The 15,442-nt window shown below is 47.2% G+C and overlaps 1 protein-coding gene across 1 annotated transcript; it reads right to left on the bottom strand.

Annotated features, from left to right (window-relative positions):
- Positions 1–3,462: 3,462 nt before the first annotated feature.
- LOC125427727 (zinc finger protein 567-like) lies at positions 3,463–14,623 on the bottom strand. The gene is made up of 4 exons (XM_048487280.1): positions 14,600–14,623; positions 12,346–12,472; positions 5,896–6,006; positions 3,463–4,748 (listed from the first exon to the last, which is right to left on the bottom strand). Exons 1-4 carry the CDS (start codon positions 14,621–14,623, stop codon positions 3,463–3,465), a joined length of 1,548 nt encoding a protein of 515 aa, XP_048343237.1.
- Positions 14,624–15,442: the final 819 nt, after the last annotated feature.

Genomic DNA, 15,442 nt, shown 5'->3' with positions numbered 1-15,442 from the left:
CACCCCCCTCCAACAAAAGAGAAACAATTCTTTACATATTTGTTTATTTTTAAACATACAGTGCAATCATGTGCCGTGCTATGTATCATACAAAGAAACATCAAAAAATTGCAAACATGACTTAAACCCAGGCAGGGAGAATAGTTGCCAGGTGTCGGTGAATGCTGGTGTGCCGCCCAAAATGTTGTGGTGTGTCACCTCTGACACACGTGTCAAAGGTTCGCCATCGGGGTCCCCGAGAGAGACTTGCCCCAAGTAAGCATAGCAGCCTGAAAAGAGCCTTCCCCCACACCTACACAAGGAATTCACATACGCATGTGTATTTGAAACAGATTTAAAAACATAATTGAGGGGCAATACCTGGATATAAATCGCACGCCCCATTGCACAGAACTGTTACTCAACATGTGAACCAAAAAAAAAAATCACTACAAACCCAATGGTACGAGCATTTGCTCCAGTGTGAACCTAAACATGTTTTTTTTAATCTCTAGAATGTTGATTTTATTTTCTACTTCCTCCAAGGTTCTCCCGCCAATATCCTCAGAACAACCCTGTGAGATGGGCCAGAACTGATCTCTTGCTTGGCTGATCTCTTGCCTAGAATGGGAATTTCTTTCTCAGGTCCTAGTCTCTAACCACACTACCAACCCAACTGAAAGCATGTGGGGGGGGGGAGGGGGAGGGAAATTGGATGCTAGGAGTGGTGTGGGGCTATGCCTGCGGATTTGCCCTCCCTGGGGCACTTGTCCCAGAAGACGGGTGGATTTGTCAGCAGATGGCTACTGTGGCCCTTCCTGGTCCTGGAACGCAGTGCTGAACACCTTGCCAGCATCCCGGCACCCTGGCTGCTAGCATAACTGAGGCTGCCCAGGGGCATGGCTGGCAAGGGACTGGCACTAGTCGGCTTCCACCCAGCCATTGCCCCTGTTTCACTGGCAGCTGGGGCTGTGGACGTATGCCACCGAAAAGGTGTCGTAAGTCCATTCATGGAGGTTTTCTGGCAGCAGGAGGCTTTTGTTTTTGGCCTCACCATGCCATTGGAAGGCACTGTTGGGAATGACATAGTGAGACGGGCACGGAGTTGGACTAGATGGCCTGTGTGGCCCCTTCCAACTTTACGATTTTGTGTATGAAATCCATGCCAACTCTGTCTAGCGGTGGTGAAATCTCAGCCCAAGAATGGGGAAAACCTGACGATGCCTACAAACTACGCCAGAACGCAGACGGCGGCGTTTCTTTTTGTAAACACATCCAGCTCTTTAACCCCTACGTTTGCTATCTGCACACAACACATATATGAGATAAATCAACATACATTGGGGGGTGGAGGTGGATCAACCAGAAGACACTGGCCCTACACCTCACGTACATATGATGATAGGCTCATGAGCAACGTGGAGGAATGTATTTCACGACTGGAATCAATTGGCCATGGAGTAGAGCACAGCTTGTTGTGACATGCCTCTGAAGGTGCCAGCCATAGCTGCAGGCGAAATAGTAGGAGAAGCTACTGGACTCCAACCACACAGAAAACCACAGCATCTGACCTGGAGGAAGTATGCAGATGCATGTTATTTCCCTGTGGTGTGGAATATTTGTAGAGCTGTGTTCCCGATTGCCAGGAAAGCATCAATTACACGTCCTCTAAACATGAACGCCTGCGACTGTGTCGGTACCCTCATGCTTGCTCCACCTCTAAGCGCACTGATGTGACATTTTTAGAGCAATGACGCGACTGTCATGCTCTTAAAAGCTATACATACATTCCAGAAAATACTCTTCAAAAACTTTAATGTAAATTTATTTTGAAAAAGCTTCCACCAACCTTAGATCACTAAAATATAAATGTTTTCTTAAAAAAATGTTTTCTTAAAAAAAAAAAGAATGGAAAGAACGTAAAAGAGATCAGTTCCCTCTGAGGAAATGGTAGGTTTGGAGGACAGGCTCTATGGTATACCAGTGAAACTGAAGCCCTAGAAGCGACATCACATCCCCACAGAGCTCCCTCCCCTGTCCAAACTCTCCAGGCATTTTGCAAGCTTGTGTTGACAGCCCCACCACTATACCTCCCTGGGTTTAGGACAATTGTAACGTCCAGTGCAGTGAGACATCTTCCATGAAGATGCTTTCGGTGTTGATTGGGTTGAGTTCCAGCAGGAAGATCCTGCCAACTGGCCAGGGCCCAAGGGTACAGCACTCCATTAGATGTGGCATTTCACACCATTTTTAGCAATGGCAGGACATACTTTCTAACCATTCCCTGCAACCGGGGAAGGAAGAAGAGCAGAACCCCTCCCCCACCTCCCGCCAAGAAAGGTTAAGAGGGAAAAGACAAGTGTCATGGAACAGGACAATGAAAGATGAATGGAAACTCTGCTCAAGACGCTTGAGTCCGTGTAAGAACGTCTTGAACTATTATAACACTATTTTTATGTACAAAAAAAAATATGTATTTGCCCATTAATTCCATTTGAAATGTAATTAATGAGAATGTAGTAAGAAATGACTAAATTGACGGAAGGGCTGTGGCTCAGTTGGTTGAGTATTTGCTTGGCTAGCAGAGATCCCGGGTTCAATCCCGAGCACCTCCACATAACAGGGTTCAGGTGGTAGGAGATGTGAAAGAGAACTCAGCCTGAGACCCCAGTAAGCCACTGACTAGACCATAGGTGTCAAACTCGTAGCCCTCCATATGTTATGGACTACAGGTCCCATCATCCCCTGCCAGCATGATGCTGGCAGGGGATGATGGGAACTGTAGTCCATAACATCTGGAGGGCCACGAGTTTGACACCTGTGGACTAGACAACAGAGATTTGAGAAACAAAAGATCTGATAATAGTAATGTATTGTTGGAGGCTTTCACGGCCGGATTCAACTGGTTGTGGTGGGTTTTCCGGGCTGTGTGGCCATGGTCCGGTAGATCTTGTTCCTAACGTTTCACCTGCATCTGTGGTTGGCATCTTCAGAGGTGTATCGCAGAGGGAAGTCTACTTCCCTCTGTGATACACCTCTGAAGATGCTGGCCACAGATGCAGGTGAAACGTTAGGAACAAGATCCACCAGACCATGGCCACACAGCCCGGAGAACCCCCAACAACCAGCTGATCAGAGTAGATTGCTTAATGACTAAGGCTGTTCTATTCAGTACACTAGCCACTGTTAATTTGTTTGTAAGATCATCAATGCAGATCCTGCCTAACGATTTTTAGAATATCTTTACCGTTATTACTGTGAACTTTTTCTGTAACCGTTTCTGACAAAAATAAAAATTATTTGAAAAAAAAAGAAGACATTCGAGCCCACTAATCTAGTCGAACCCCTAGGAAGAGAAGGTAGAGAAAAGTGGAGGAGAAAGTAGATTCTCGTGACAACTCCGGACGCTCCAAAGGAAGATCATATGGCAGGGACAATATCAGCCTCAGGCGCCCAGACGACGAAGACCCGCTTTTCTTCGCTTCATTCAGACGCTCCGTGATGTTGCTGAAAATGCCTGTTCAGGTGGCATTTCTGAATGTAGCTTTTTTCACAACAGAGGCATCGGAAGGGCTTCTCTGGCTGGTGGAGGAGCAGGTGCCTCGTCAGCACGGACTTGAGCCTGAACGCTTTCCCGCAATGGCAGCAGCGAAAGGGCTTCTCCGCCCAATGGGCGGCCAGGTGCCTCTGGAACTTGCAGGCGAGGGAGAAGCCTTGCCCGCACACCTCGCACAGAGCAGAAAAGGAAGCCTTGCCTTTGCCTGCCGAGGGGGACCTGCTGCCAGGACAGGAAAGGGGCGTCTTTCCGGACTGAGCCGTTGGACTGCAAAGTTTGTTCTCAGTCGGGCTACAGCTTTTCTCTTGCCCTGGATTCTGTGACAGGTTTTCTTTTCTGTGGAGCTTCTGATGCCGGGGGATGCTGGATTTGTGAACGAAGCCTAACCCGCAGTCAGGGCAGTGGAAGGGCTTCTTGACCCCATTCTTGTTTGGTCTAGAATGGTCTTTCAGGTCCAGCTTGGAGAAGAGTCTCTCCCAGTCGTGCGTAGGAGTTACCGGGGGGCGTTCAGCACCGCCTGGCGTGTTGCAGGCGAAGAGGTGTCCACAACTGGGGCATTTGTACAACTTCTCCCCAGTGTGGGATAATTGGTGGGTAACGGCGTTCCCATTCAGACTGAACACTCCTCCGCAGCTGGGGCACGAACAGCGGGTCTCTCCAGAGTGAGATCTCTCAGGGACCACCGAAGACGGTTGCTCACTCACCCTTTCCCTGCTGTTGCTGCAGGAACGATTTCTCTCTCCTGGCTGGGTTGTTTGGTGGATGGAAACTTCCCCAACACCACGATCCCTGCAATGTCCAGCAGTTCTCAAACCATTTCCTGGAAGCAGATTGAATCTGCTGGAATTTGGGGCGTTATTCTGCTTAGAAGCCAGATCGACAGACCCTTGCCCTTCCGTAAAATCCATTTCATTTGGCTGCCTAGAGCCTTTCCCTTGTGGGGAAGCTTTATTTGAATTTCCCATCAGCCCTTGCTCCAGCAGACGGACCTTCTGTATCTCAGAGAACGTACTGAGATTTTCCCCAGAGGCCACGGACTCATCCTTGCTTGTCTGCAGATCGGTTTCCTGTTCGGACTTGGAAAAACTCGAGCAGCTGAAGGGGTTTCCCTGGAGAGTATCGCCTTTCGAGTGGCACAAAAAGTCATAATGGATTCGCACCTGCGGCCCTGGGCTGCCTTGCTGTGGGAGGTCAAATGGCACTGACCAGTTGCCTGCTTGGATAACAAAGAGGACATGGGCATAAGTTAAAGACTGCTTTAAAAATAGCGCTTGGTGTCCATCTTTGGCACAAGGTTCGCCTTGCTTTCCTTGCTGCTAGTTTGGTGTATGATCTTAGTTGACTGAAGGTGTAGGCCTAGTTCTGCCCTGCCCCCTTGTTTCTCTTAGAAAATGGATTTTATTCTTAGCTTTGTCCCATTGGTTTAAATGGCTGCTGCCTTGTTTGTTTGTTTTTAATTGTCTTGGCCTTCTGCTGCTGCTGCTCCCGAGCACCTGGTCTGTTAAGGCATTTGCAATCTCAGATCAAGGAGGATCAAGATTGGCAGCCATAGCTCGACTTCTCCTCCATAAATCTGTCCAAGCCCCTTTTAAAGCTATCCAGGCTAGTGGCCTCCTGTGGCAACATATTCCAAACACCAATCACACGTTGCGTGAAGAAGCGTTTCCTTTTATTAGTCCTAATTCTTCCCCCCAGCATTTTCAATAGATGCCCCCTGGTTCTAGTATTGTGAGGAAGAGAGAAAAATTTATCTCTGTCAACATTTTCTACCCCATGCATAATTTTATAGACTTCAATCATATCCCCCCTCAGACGTCTCCTCTCCAAACTAAAGAGTCCCAAACGCTGCAGCCTCTCCTCATAAGGAAGGTGCTCCAGTCCCTCCATCATTCTCGTAGCCTTTCTCTGCACTTTTTCTATCCCTTCACTATTCTTTATAGGGGGCAGAGTTACAAGGGGGGGCAGAGTGCACCCCTCCAGGAAGTAGCACCTGGGGCTCTAGTCCCCTCTTGCTCCCTCGCTACGCCAGTGCCTTTCCTTTTCACAAAGCCCTTCCAAGTTGAACTCCTCCATAAAACTTTAATGCAATTAAGTAGTTTTTTTGCAGTCCTTCCGATTGTCATTTATAAATGTACGCACATAAGAATGAGGAAATCAAATAAGCAAGACAGGTCAAGGGACCCCTCCCCATGTGAAAGAGACAGAGGAAAACCCCGCAGTAAGGATTAAAAGAGAAAAAAAGTGAGAAAGAAAATGCTACATTATCTTCAACTCTTCATCTAACATTCTCATCTGTAAAAGGGATTAAAAATGACCTACTTTACTGCTTTGGTTTGAAGGATACATGTATAACTGCTCACCTTCATAGGAACACGGTGCAACCTCATATTCTTCTGTAACTGTGACCAGTGAGAGAGGCATCTGTCCTTGCTCCGTTTTCAAGAACATTCCAGGCTTGATGTTCTGAAATTCTGCCCGACCAAAGAGCAAGAGAAAAACGAGCAAGCTAAACTCAACTCATCAACTTGAAAGAGCAAGGCAGCCCCCTCCCCAAACCAATTAAGGGAGTGTGGGGGAATTCAACAGGACAGCAAAGTTAGGTCGATCAACTAAGCGAGGAATCCCTAACAGGTCTACTCGAAAGGAAGTCCCATTTTATTCAAATAGAGCACAGTTTCTAGAAGTTTGGTTCTGAAGATTGTCTTGCAATGCTGGGAAAATGCTACGGACTGATTCACATGGCACGTATCTTTCATCTTTTGCCACGTGATTTTTGCCTTAGTTACGCCCCTCCTCTCAGCAGTAGCGCGCAGAACTTGAAGCAGTCTAGCAGGAGGTGCACCGGCGTGTGTGGCAGCCTGCACCTGCGTGCATTCGTTTCCCGCCCAAGGACTGGCGCAGCGGCTGCATCCTTGCCACAGCCCTGCCTAGGAATGCCCCGCCCCCGGAATGCCCGGCCACACCCCCGCCATGCCCCACCCAGCCCCATTGGCGCTACGCCACAGTTTGAATCCCACCACCATGGGAACCTGTTACTAAAATTTTTGGATCACACCACTGCCTTCCTCCCCCCCCCCCCCCACAACAAACACCCTGTGAGGTGGGTGGGGCTGAGCAGTGGACTCTAATGTGGACCGGTGGGCTCCAGTTTCAATTTATTTTTACAATTCAAATGGAAGTTGATAATAACATCACAATATCAAACGTTCACTTTTCAAAGAGCATTCACATTCCTATCAAAATCTGGCCAGAGTCTCTCTCTTACTGTAGACTCGTGCAAGGAGTTCCCGCCAACCCTTCAGCACCAAAGGTCATTGTTGCACGTAACCATGGAGGTCAAAAACGGCTGGGCTTATGAGTCAAGAGCTCATGGAAAGAGATAGCCAGGAGAAAAAGTACTTTTTCCCCCTTTTCCTTTCACGTAAGAGCATTAGATGCCTGCAACATGAAGACCGGTAGCTGCCAGTTGAGGGCTCCTTAGCTACCTCCCTATGTGAACTTATTTTGTCCGTATGCAAGAAAATATTTTAAGGCGACATGTTTGTTTTTAAAAGGCTTCTCCCTGAAATGCTGAAGACCTACAACCACAGATATGCATAACCCACTCCCTGATATTTTGTGCTTGGCTCCGCCTTCTGTGGCAATCATGTTGTGGTTGTGCCTCCCCATGCTGAACCATTATTCTAAAGGAGCCTGCCGGCTGAAAAGGATTGGAGGTCCTGGCTCTATTCAACCGAGCACTCATGTGAAATCATGAAACTGCCTTGAGCTGAATCGGACCGTGGGTCTATCGAGGCTGGGATGATCTGCTCTGACTCACAGCAGCTCTTCAGAATTTCAGGCAGAGACCTTTTGCATCAGCTAGTACCCGACTATGTATTGTCGAAGGCTTTCACGGCCGGAATCACTGGGGTGCTGTGTGGTTTCCGGGCTGTATGGCCGTGTTCTAGCAGCATTCTCTCCTGACGTTTTGCCTGCATCTGTGACTGATCCTCTGAAGATGCCAGCCACAGATGCAGGCGAAATGTCAGGAGAGAATGCTGATAGAACACGGCCATACAGCCCTAGTACCCGACTGTTTTAACTGGAGAAGCCCGGGACAGAACCTGTGACTTTCTACATGTAAAGGAGATGTTTTACCATTGAGCCTTTCCCTCATGTAGCATCAATTCTTTCTTTTAACTTGAGGGTTCCTCTTCTAAAGTTCTTGCCTACACCCATACACCAAGCAACACTGTAAGGAAGCGTGGGCCGATCCTCTTGCACTGGTCTGGCTGTGCACGCAGCTGATGATTGCAAAAGTTTGTGGACTGGATGGACTAACCCGTCCAATGTGATCACTGGGGCCCCTTCCGCACATGCAGAATAATGCACTTTCAATCCACTTTCACAATTGTTTGCAAGTGGATTTTGCTATTCTGCACAGTAAAATCCAGCTGCAAAGTGTATTGAAAGTGGATTGAAAGTGCATTATTCTGCATGTGTGGAAGGGGCCTGAGAAAGGGTATTTCTGATCCCCAACAACCAGGTGGTGGCGGAGGAGGAGGAGGAAGAGGTAGAGGAAGAGGAAGAAGAGGAAGAGGAAGAAGAGGAAGAGGAAGAGGAAGAAGAAGAAGAAGAAGAAGAAGAAGAAGAAGAAGAAGAAGAAGAAGAAGAAGAAGAAGAAGAAGAAGAAGAAGAAGAAGAAGAAGAAGAAGAAGAAGAAGAAGAAGAAGAAGAAGAAGAAGAAGAGGAGTAGTCGTAGTAATAATAGTTTGGATTTATACCTCCCCCTTTCTCTCCTATAAGGAGTCTCAAAGGGGCTTAAAATCTCCCCCCCCCCCCAACAAACACCCTGTGAGGTGGGTGAGGCTGAGAGAGCTCAGGAGAGCTGTGACTAGCCCACGGTCACCCAGCTGGCATGTGATAGAGTGCACAGGTTAATCTAGTTCCCCAGATAAGCCTCCACAGCTGAAGTGGCAGAGCGGGGAATCAAACCCAGTTCTCCAGATTAGAGTGCACCTGCTCTCAACCACTACGCCGCTGCTGCTTCACAAACAAAGCAGATCCCACAGTGGGTTGTGATGGCAGAACACTGGGGGATATAAACCTCTTTTCCTCCGAACCCTGCATAGATTTGGAAACATTCTTTCCTGGGGAGTGTTTGATCCACCCAGGTGGGCTAGTGTGATAAGAAAGATACAGATATGCAGAAAGAAAGATATGCAGAGGAAACATCCAGACCAGCCGTCAAAGAAAGGAAGCCACAAAGCCGTGCAGTTAGCATCTCAACAGAAAGATGTCATGGTAAAGAACAACAGATCAAAATGGGATCAATAACCACATATCAAGCGCAAAATATATACTGAGCAAGATTCCCAGAGTACAAATACATAATGTATTGATGCTTCACTTCACCACATCATTTTTACAACGATGAGATATGTACGTTGGATATGAACTTACTTATTGATTTGGTTTTGATCTGTTGTTTCAGACTTTCTGTCTTTTTATGGTGAATGGTGATGGCTCTTTTTTTTGGTGCGGTTTCCTTTCTGTGACTATTAGTGGGGAGGAAGGCACCACCCGCATCAGCAACCTCTTCCTCCAGACAGACTCCTTTGGGTTACCCACACCCCTTCAGAATCTCCGTCTCCTTGCTAGAGAACACAGGGACTAGACGCGAAAGCCTCGGGTGCAAAAGAAACTCACTGCGTAGCTGCAGGCAAGTCATTTAGCCTAAAACACCACACAGGGACTGGTGGGAGACTAAGGTCCCTTCCACACATGCAGAATAACGCACTTTCAATCCACTTTCACCATTGTTTGAAAGTGGATATTGCTATTCCGCACAGTAAAATCCAGCTCCAGAGTGCATTGAAAGTGCATTATTCTGCATGTGCGGGAGGGGCCTAAAAGATGCTAACGTATGATTGGATCTTACCAGTGTGCCAAGAAGAAGAAGAAGGAGAAGGAGGAGGAGGAGTTTGGATTTATATCCCCCTTTTCTCTCCTGTAGGAGACTCAAAGGGGCTTACAATTTCCTTGCCCTTCCCCCCTTACAACAAACACCCTGTGAGGTGGGTGGGGCTGAGAGAGCTCCGAAAAGCTGTGACTGGCCCAAGGTCACCCAGCTGGCGTGTGTGGGCTAATCTACTTTGCCAGATAAGCCTCCACAGCTCAAGCGGCACAGAGGGGAATCAAACCCGGTTCCTTCAGATTAGAATGCACCTGCTCTTAACCACTATGCCACACTGCTGCTCCCTGAAGCTCCATGAAAGCCATACAAATCCCTGAGTTATGTGGGAAAAGGTGAAAAAGTTTAGCAAATCAAAACTGGGCTCCTCACGCTCTTGCGTGTGTGGTGGGCGGAGTTACAATTCTACTTAGTTCTTTTTGTTGAAAAGGGTACAGTGAACTAATCTGAAAAGACTAGTGGTTTGTTTGTTCCTTGTTATGGACAAATCTGTGCTCTGTTTCTCCCAAGACTCTATGGTGCTTTGCTACACATAAGGTGAGACACCCATTTCAAAAGGGCACCATTCGCCCTCAACAGCCCGGCTTCAAGGTGTCTCAGAAAGCATCAACGCCTGTATGAACCCTCCCCTGAAGGCCGTAGCCGGGCGCAGCCATTGCCCCATCCCGCTCCCTATAAGGATTTCTCTTCCTTTCCAACCTGCCTCCTCTTTTTTAATTTAAGGATTTAAAATTTAAACTCCATTTGAAAAGCGAGGGCTTGTGCTTAAAATAGAAACGTTTCTAGCTAAAACCCGCAGCAGCTGGTGTGCCCCGAATGGCAGTGTTACAAATTCACACGCTGGATCTGCCTGGCAGGGCCCGAACGAGGCATCTCCTACATTTCAGATGCATTTTGAAGATTAGTTATATAACTACTCCTGATGAGTTATGATGGCTGTATGCACACCGGAATGCCGAAAGGAAGCCCTTCACTTAAGAGAGGTGTTCATCGAAGGTGTGTAAAAACTGTTGACCTTAAAAATGTGTTTATTTCACATTTCCATTGCCAGTGTTAATAACTCACAAGACACTAAACGGCATACAGGGATGGGTTGGGGTGTAGATGTTGGTTTTTCATTCATTTCTTAGCAGCCCCACCAAGATACATGGTAGCTCTACTGAGTAAGGCTCATTCCGCACATGCAGAATAATGCACTTTCAAACTGCTTTCAGTGCTCTTTGAAGGTGTGCGGAATAGCAAAATCCACTTGCAAACAGTTGTGAAAGTGGTTTGAAAACGCATTATTTTGCATGTGCAGAAGGGGCCTAAGAAAGATGTCTGAACCTATTCCGCTCTCCAGCTGTGCTTTGAATGAATGAGGCCATGCTTCAAATATAGCAGTGGCGTAGGAGGGTAAGAGCTCGTGTATCTAATCTGGAGGAACCGGGTTTGATTCCCAGCTCTGCCGCCTGAGCTGTGGAGGCTTATCTGGGGAATTCAGATTAGCCTGTGCACTCCCACACACGCCAGCTAGGTGACCTTGGGCTAGTCACAGCTCCTCGGAGCTCTCTCAGCCCCACCTACCTCACAGGGTGTTTGCTGTGAGGGGGGAAGGGCAAGGAGATTGTCAGCCCCTTTGAGTCTCCTGCAGGAGAGAAAGGGGGGATATAAATCCAAACTCTTCTTCTTCTTCTTCTATATGGTTGCCAGGTCACCCCTGGCCACCGGCAGGGGATGGGGGCGGGCGACAGGGGTGCCAAATCCAGGTTGGGAATTTCCAGGGAGATTTGGGGTGCAGTCTGGGGAGGACCTCCGTGGGGTACAGTGCCAAAGAGTCCATGCTCCAAAGCAGCCATTTTCTACAGAGGGCTGATCTATGTAGTCTGGAAAGGAGCTGTAATTCCAGCAGATTCCCAAAACCCACCTGGAAGGTGGCATCCCTATTCAATTCCATCATGCCGAGGGACCATACACCGGCCTCTGTGTGCATCAGGGCCTTTCGGGTGGCGGCCCAACAGTATGGGATGCCTTTTCTTGGCCTACCTTCCTACTTCAAAAGAGTATTACTACCATCAGATCCTCTGAAGATGCCAGCCACAGATGCAGGCGAAACGCAGTGGTGGAATTCAGCAGGTTTGCACCCCTTTGACAGGACTGGTTGTTAAAATGCCTCTTGTAAACAACTGCTTGTTAAACTATTTAAATTCCCACCACCAGAACCGGTTGTTAAATTATTTGAATCCCGCCACTGGCAAAACGTCAGGAGAAAATGCTACTGGAACACGGCCATACAGCCTGGAAAACCCACAACACACTAGTGATTCCGGCTGTGAAAGCCTTCGACAATACACAGTATGAAAGATGTTATTTGTTCCCCTATGTTCTCCTACAAATGGACCTTGGGCTTGTTTGGAAGTCTAGCAGGGGAGTGCAGCTATTGTATACCCTTGACCAAAGAACGGCACGCTCCTTCTATCCGGAATTGTGCTCCTCATTCACTGAGCACACAGCGGCAGAAGGGATGCACATGAAACAGAGAGGTAGGTAGGGAATACCTGCCTAGCCAGCCAGATCAACCCTGGTGATCAATGGGGTGATGGATGTCACAGTCAGATTGCCCTCACAATAGAGGTTTTCTGTCTATTTTGTCATATTTGTTCCCAAACGGTCTAAAAAGATTAGGGATCTTTTTAGGTCCTGATCACTAGCCTTTTAGGCCTGCTACTCTGACAACAGGTTGTTGCGATTATGTTTGATTGCTTTAAACAACTGCCATTTGCTTTTCTGGTAGGCTGCTTTGGCAATCAGTGACACGGGGGTTTATATATATATATCAACTAAAGGAGCAAATACGCTAAATTGTGACTCTTACCCATCAAGGACAGCATGGTGCAATACTGCTGCACGTCGTTTCCCGAGAGAGCAAGCAGAGAAGGATCCAAAGGGAACTCTTTTTCTTCAATGACACTCACGGACACCTCTTCAAAGGTTTCAGGATCCTAAAGGAGGAAGAGTGACCCTCCACTGTCAGGGTGTGCTTAGGTTCAGAAGAACAAAAACCCCACATTCAAGATTCCCCTCCTCAGTTTATTGTATACAACAATATGGCCTTCCAGTGTAGATAAAGAAGCATTCAGATCAGTTCACAAACTCCGCAGTTTAGTACCTCGGGTTTGGGTAAATCAGGAATTAATCCCAACAGCGCAAACCACTGATGAAGGAGCTTTATATGTTAAAAAATCAACTGTGGTTCTAAAAATGATCTTCATCTACAAATGCTGCCCGAAGAAACCTGCACAAGGGACTGAAAAACATAAAAACATCAAAAATTCTCGATATTATTTCATCCTATGTATTTTCCGCAGCGCTCCCTCTTTCTTTTACCCAGGAGTGGAACTCAGGAGGGGCCCGACCCAACTAGATGTTTTACTGCATTCAATTTGAACCCGCCCGTTCCCCCCGCCCCTAACAAAGCTGGCTGGATCTAGTCTACTTCAATACAAACGGTTGTACCTCAGGTCCTCATTTAACCATTTACTTGTATTGTTGACAGAAAAGAATAGAGAAAAGCAAAATTCAGCTTGTTTTTAAAATTTTGATTAAAAGTTTACACCCGCTCTCAATAAATAGACTACAGATTTATTTGGCTGGGTGTGGTGGGTTTTCCGAGCTGTGTGGCCACCACAACCAGTTGAATCCGGCCGTGAAAGCCTTCGACAATACAGATTTATTTGCTCTGCAAATATTTCTAGTTCTTTTTTTTGCTTTTAGTGCATTGCACTAGGGCAGGGGTAGGGAACCTGCGGCTCGAGAGCCGCATGCGGCTCTTCTGCCCTTGCACTGTGGCTCCACGAGCCGAGCCGCCGGCCCCATCCTTGCCCACCCTGCAGGCAGCAGGGCGGGTGCACCAACCGCCCACCGCCAGCTACACGCGTGCCGCTGGGCTTCCTCTCTCGCCAGCCTCGGCTGAGAGCCGGGCTGGTGTTTTCCTGGCAGCCAGCGAGGCCAAGCCGCTGGCTTCATCCTTGCCCGCCCTGCGCATCCATGCACTTCTCAGAATGAGCGGAGTAAAAGGTTTAAAAAAACCCTATATATATAGTGTTATCTTTATTTTCAATGTCAAAAATTATTTGCGGCTCCAAGTGTTTTCTTTTCCCATGGAAAACGGGTCCAAATGGCTCTTTGAGTGTTAAAGGTTCCCTACCCCTGCACTAGGGTATACGGCAGGGGCATCGCATATCTGTGATGGCTTTCCTTCTTGTTGCGTTAAAAATTCCACCCAGCCTTTTTACCCTTTTGACATTCTTATCAAGGCTTGGCTGGTGAGGCGTATGATCCTTGCCTCGGTACCTATCAGGGGTCTCACATGTCTTGTCTGTGAACTTGTACAGCTTCAATGAACTGTGTCAGCACAACTTTCACGCCTCAAACTGACGGTCGGTTGATTCAGGAGATACAAAAGGGAGACTTTCTTTATGCACTGCATACAGAATTTAAGGAATTCACTGCGACAAAATACTGTCAGCCGAAACTGCCTGGCTACCTGTAGTATTTGTGAGGAGGAAAACAATGAAAGGTCCCCACTGGAGAGAAAGGTGGAATATATGAAACCAATAAATGAAATGTGCCAGTAATACTATAAGGGGAATAGATAAACTGATGGAGGGCAGGTCTGTATATAGCTATTAACCATAATGATTAAATGGAACCTCCACATTCAGAGTATACCCTGAATACCGGTTGCAAATGTGGGAAGTATTGGCCTTCCTGCCTTGCTTGTAGGCCTTCTATAGGTGCATGGTCACTGTAGGAACAAGACCTCGATTAGATAAATCTTTGTATTGTCGAAGGCTTTCACGGCCGGATTCAACTGGTTCTGGTGGGTTTTCCAGACCGCGGCCACACAGCCAGGAAAAACCACCAGAACCAGATAAACCTTTGTTCTGTTTCTCAGCCTGCCTCCAAGTTCATGTGACAATAGGGGCCATTCTCAGCCATTTGGCTGCAATGCAGACAGACCAAGATTAGACAAGACTCTCCTTGATAACCCACCCACGCCCCCCTTTTTCAGCCCAAGGCAAATTCCCTAAACCTCGAACCTTCGACCTGCTCATACCCAGCAGTACCTGCAAATTCTCTTCAGCTGCCATGTTCCTCCTTGGAGTCTGGGATTAACCACAGACGATCTAGAGAGAAACAGATTATTTCATGCCCAGGATCAAGATAGTAATAATTTTAAAAGTAGAGAATTGAAACTCCCGCTTTACTGTTACTCAGTATTTGATTTTTTTGGGCTTATGAATTTGGGAAAGGTTTTGAGTCGTGTGGTTCAGTGGCTAATGAGTCAAGCCAGGATCTGAGAGAGCTAGGTTCGAATCCCTACACTGCCATGTAAGCTTGCTGGGTGACCTTGAGCCAGTCACACAACCTACCTGGTTATTGTGAGGTAAAATGGAGGATGAGAGAACCAACGCCACAAACCCTTGTGGGTCCTCATATATATATATATATGAGAGAGAGAGAGAGAGAGAGAGAGAGAGAGAGAGAGAGAGAGAGAGAGAGAGAGAGAGAGAGAGAGAGAGAGAGAGAGATTATATAATATTATATACGTGTGTGTCTTCAAGTCACAGCTGACTTCTGGCAACTCCACAGGATTCCATATCAAAGAAAAAAGGGCAAGATAGTAAACGTGGAGGGGAAACAGGAACCGGGTTAGCCAAAACCCAACAATAGCTTGCCACAATGGACTATGAATGAGTAGAAACGGACTATGTGTTAATACAGTATTTATTGAATATTTCATATGATTTCTGTTCATTGATTGCTGACTAGTACATGAGTAATAGTTCTTACAGTTCATCAATTTATTACGCTTCCTTGTGTTGTGGCAAGTTATTGTTGGGTTTTGGCTAACCCGGTTCCTGTTTCAACTCCACAGGATTTTCAAAGCAAGATTTTCAAAGGTGGTT

This window comes from Sphaerodactylus townsendi, linkage group LG03 (assembly GCF_021028975.2).
Source record: "Sphaerodactylus townsendi isolate TG3544 linkage group LG03, MPM_Stown_v2.3, whole genome shotgun sequence".
Lineage (NCBI taxonomy): Eukaryota > Metazoa > Chordata > Lepidosauria > Squamata > Sphaerodactylidae > Sphaerodactylus > Sphaerodactylus townsendi.
The sequence above is the reverse complement of the archived record's forward strand: the minus strand, read 5'-3'. Positions and strand labels throughout refer to the sequence as shown.

What these genes read in the sequence shown, in the direction of transcription:
- LOC125427727 (XM_048487280.1), bottom strand. Translation starts at nt 14,623, where the DNA reads ATGGCAGCTGAAGAGAATTTGCAG. An exon ending in CAGCTGAAGAGAATTTGCAG is followed by an intron (nt 12,473 to 14,599) that starts GTACTGCTGGGT and finishes TTCCTCCTTTAG; the next exon opens with GATCCTGAAACCTTTGAAGA. An exon ending in TGCACCGTGTTCCTATGAAG is followed by an intron (nt 4,749 to 5,895) that starts GTGAGCAGTTAT and finishes TTATCCAAGCAG; the next exon opens with GCAACTGGTCAGTGCCATTT.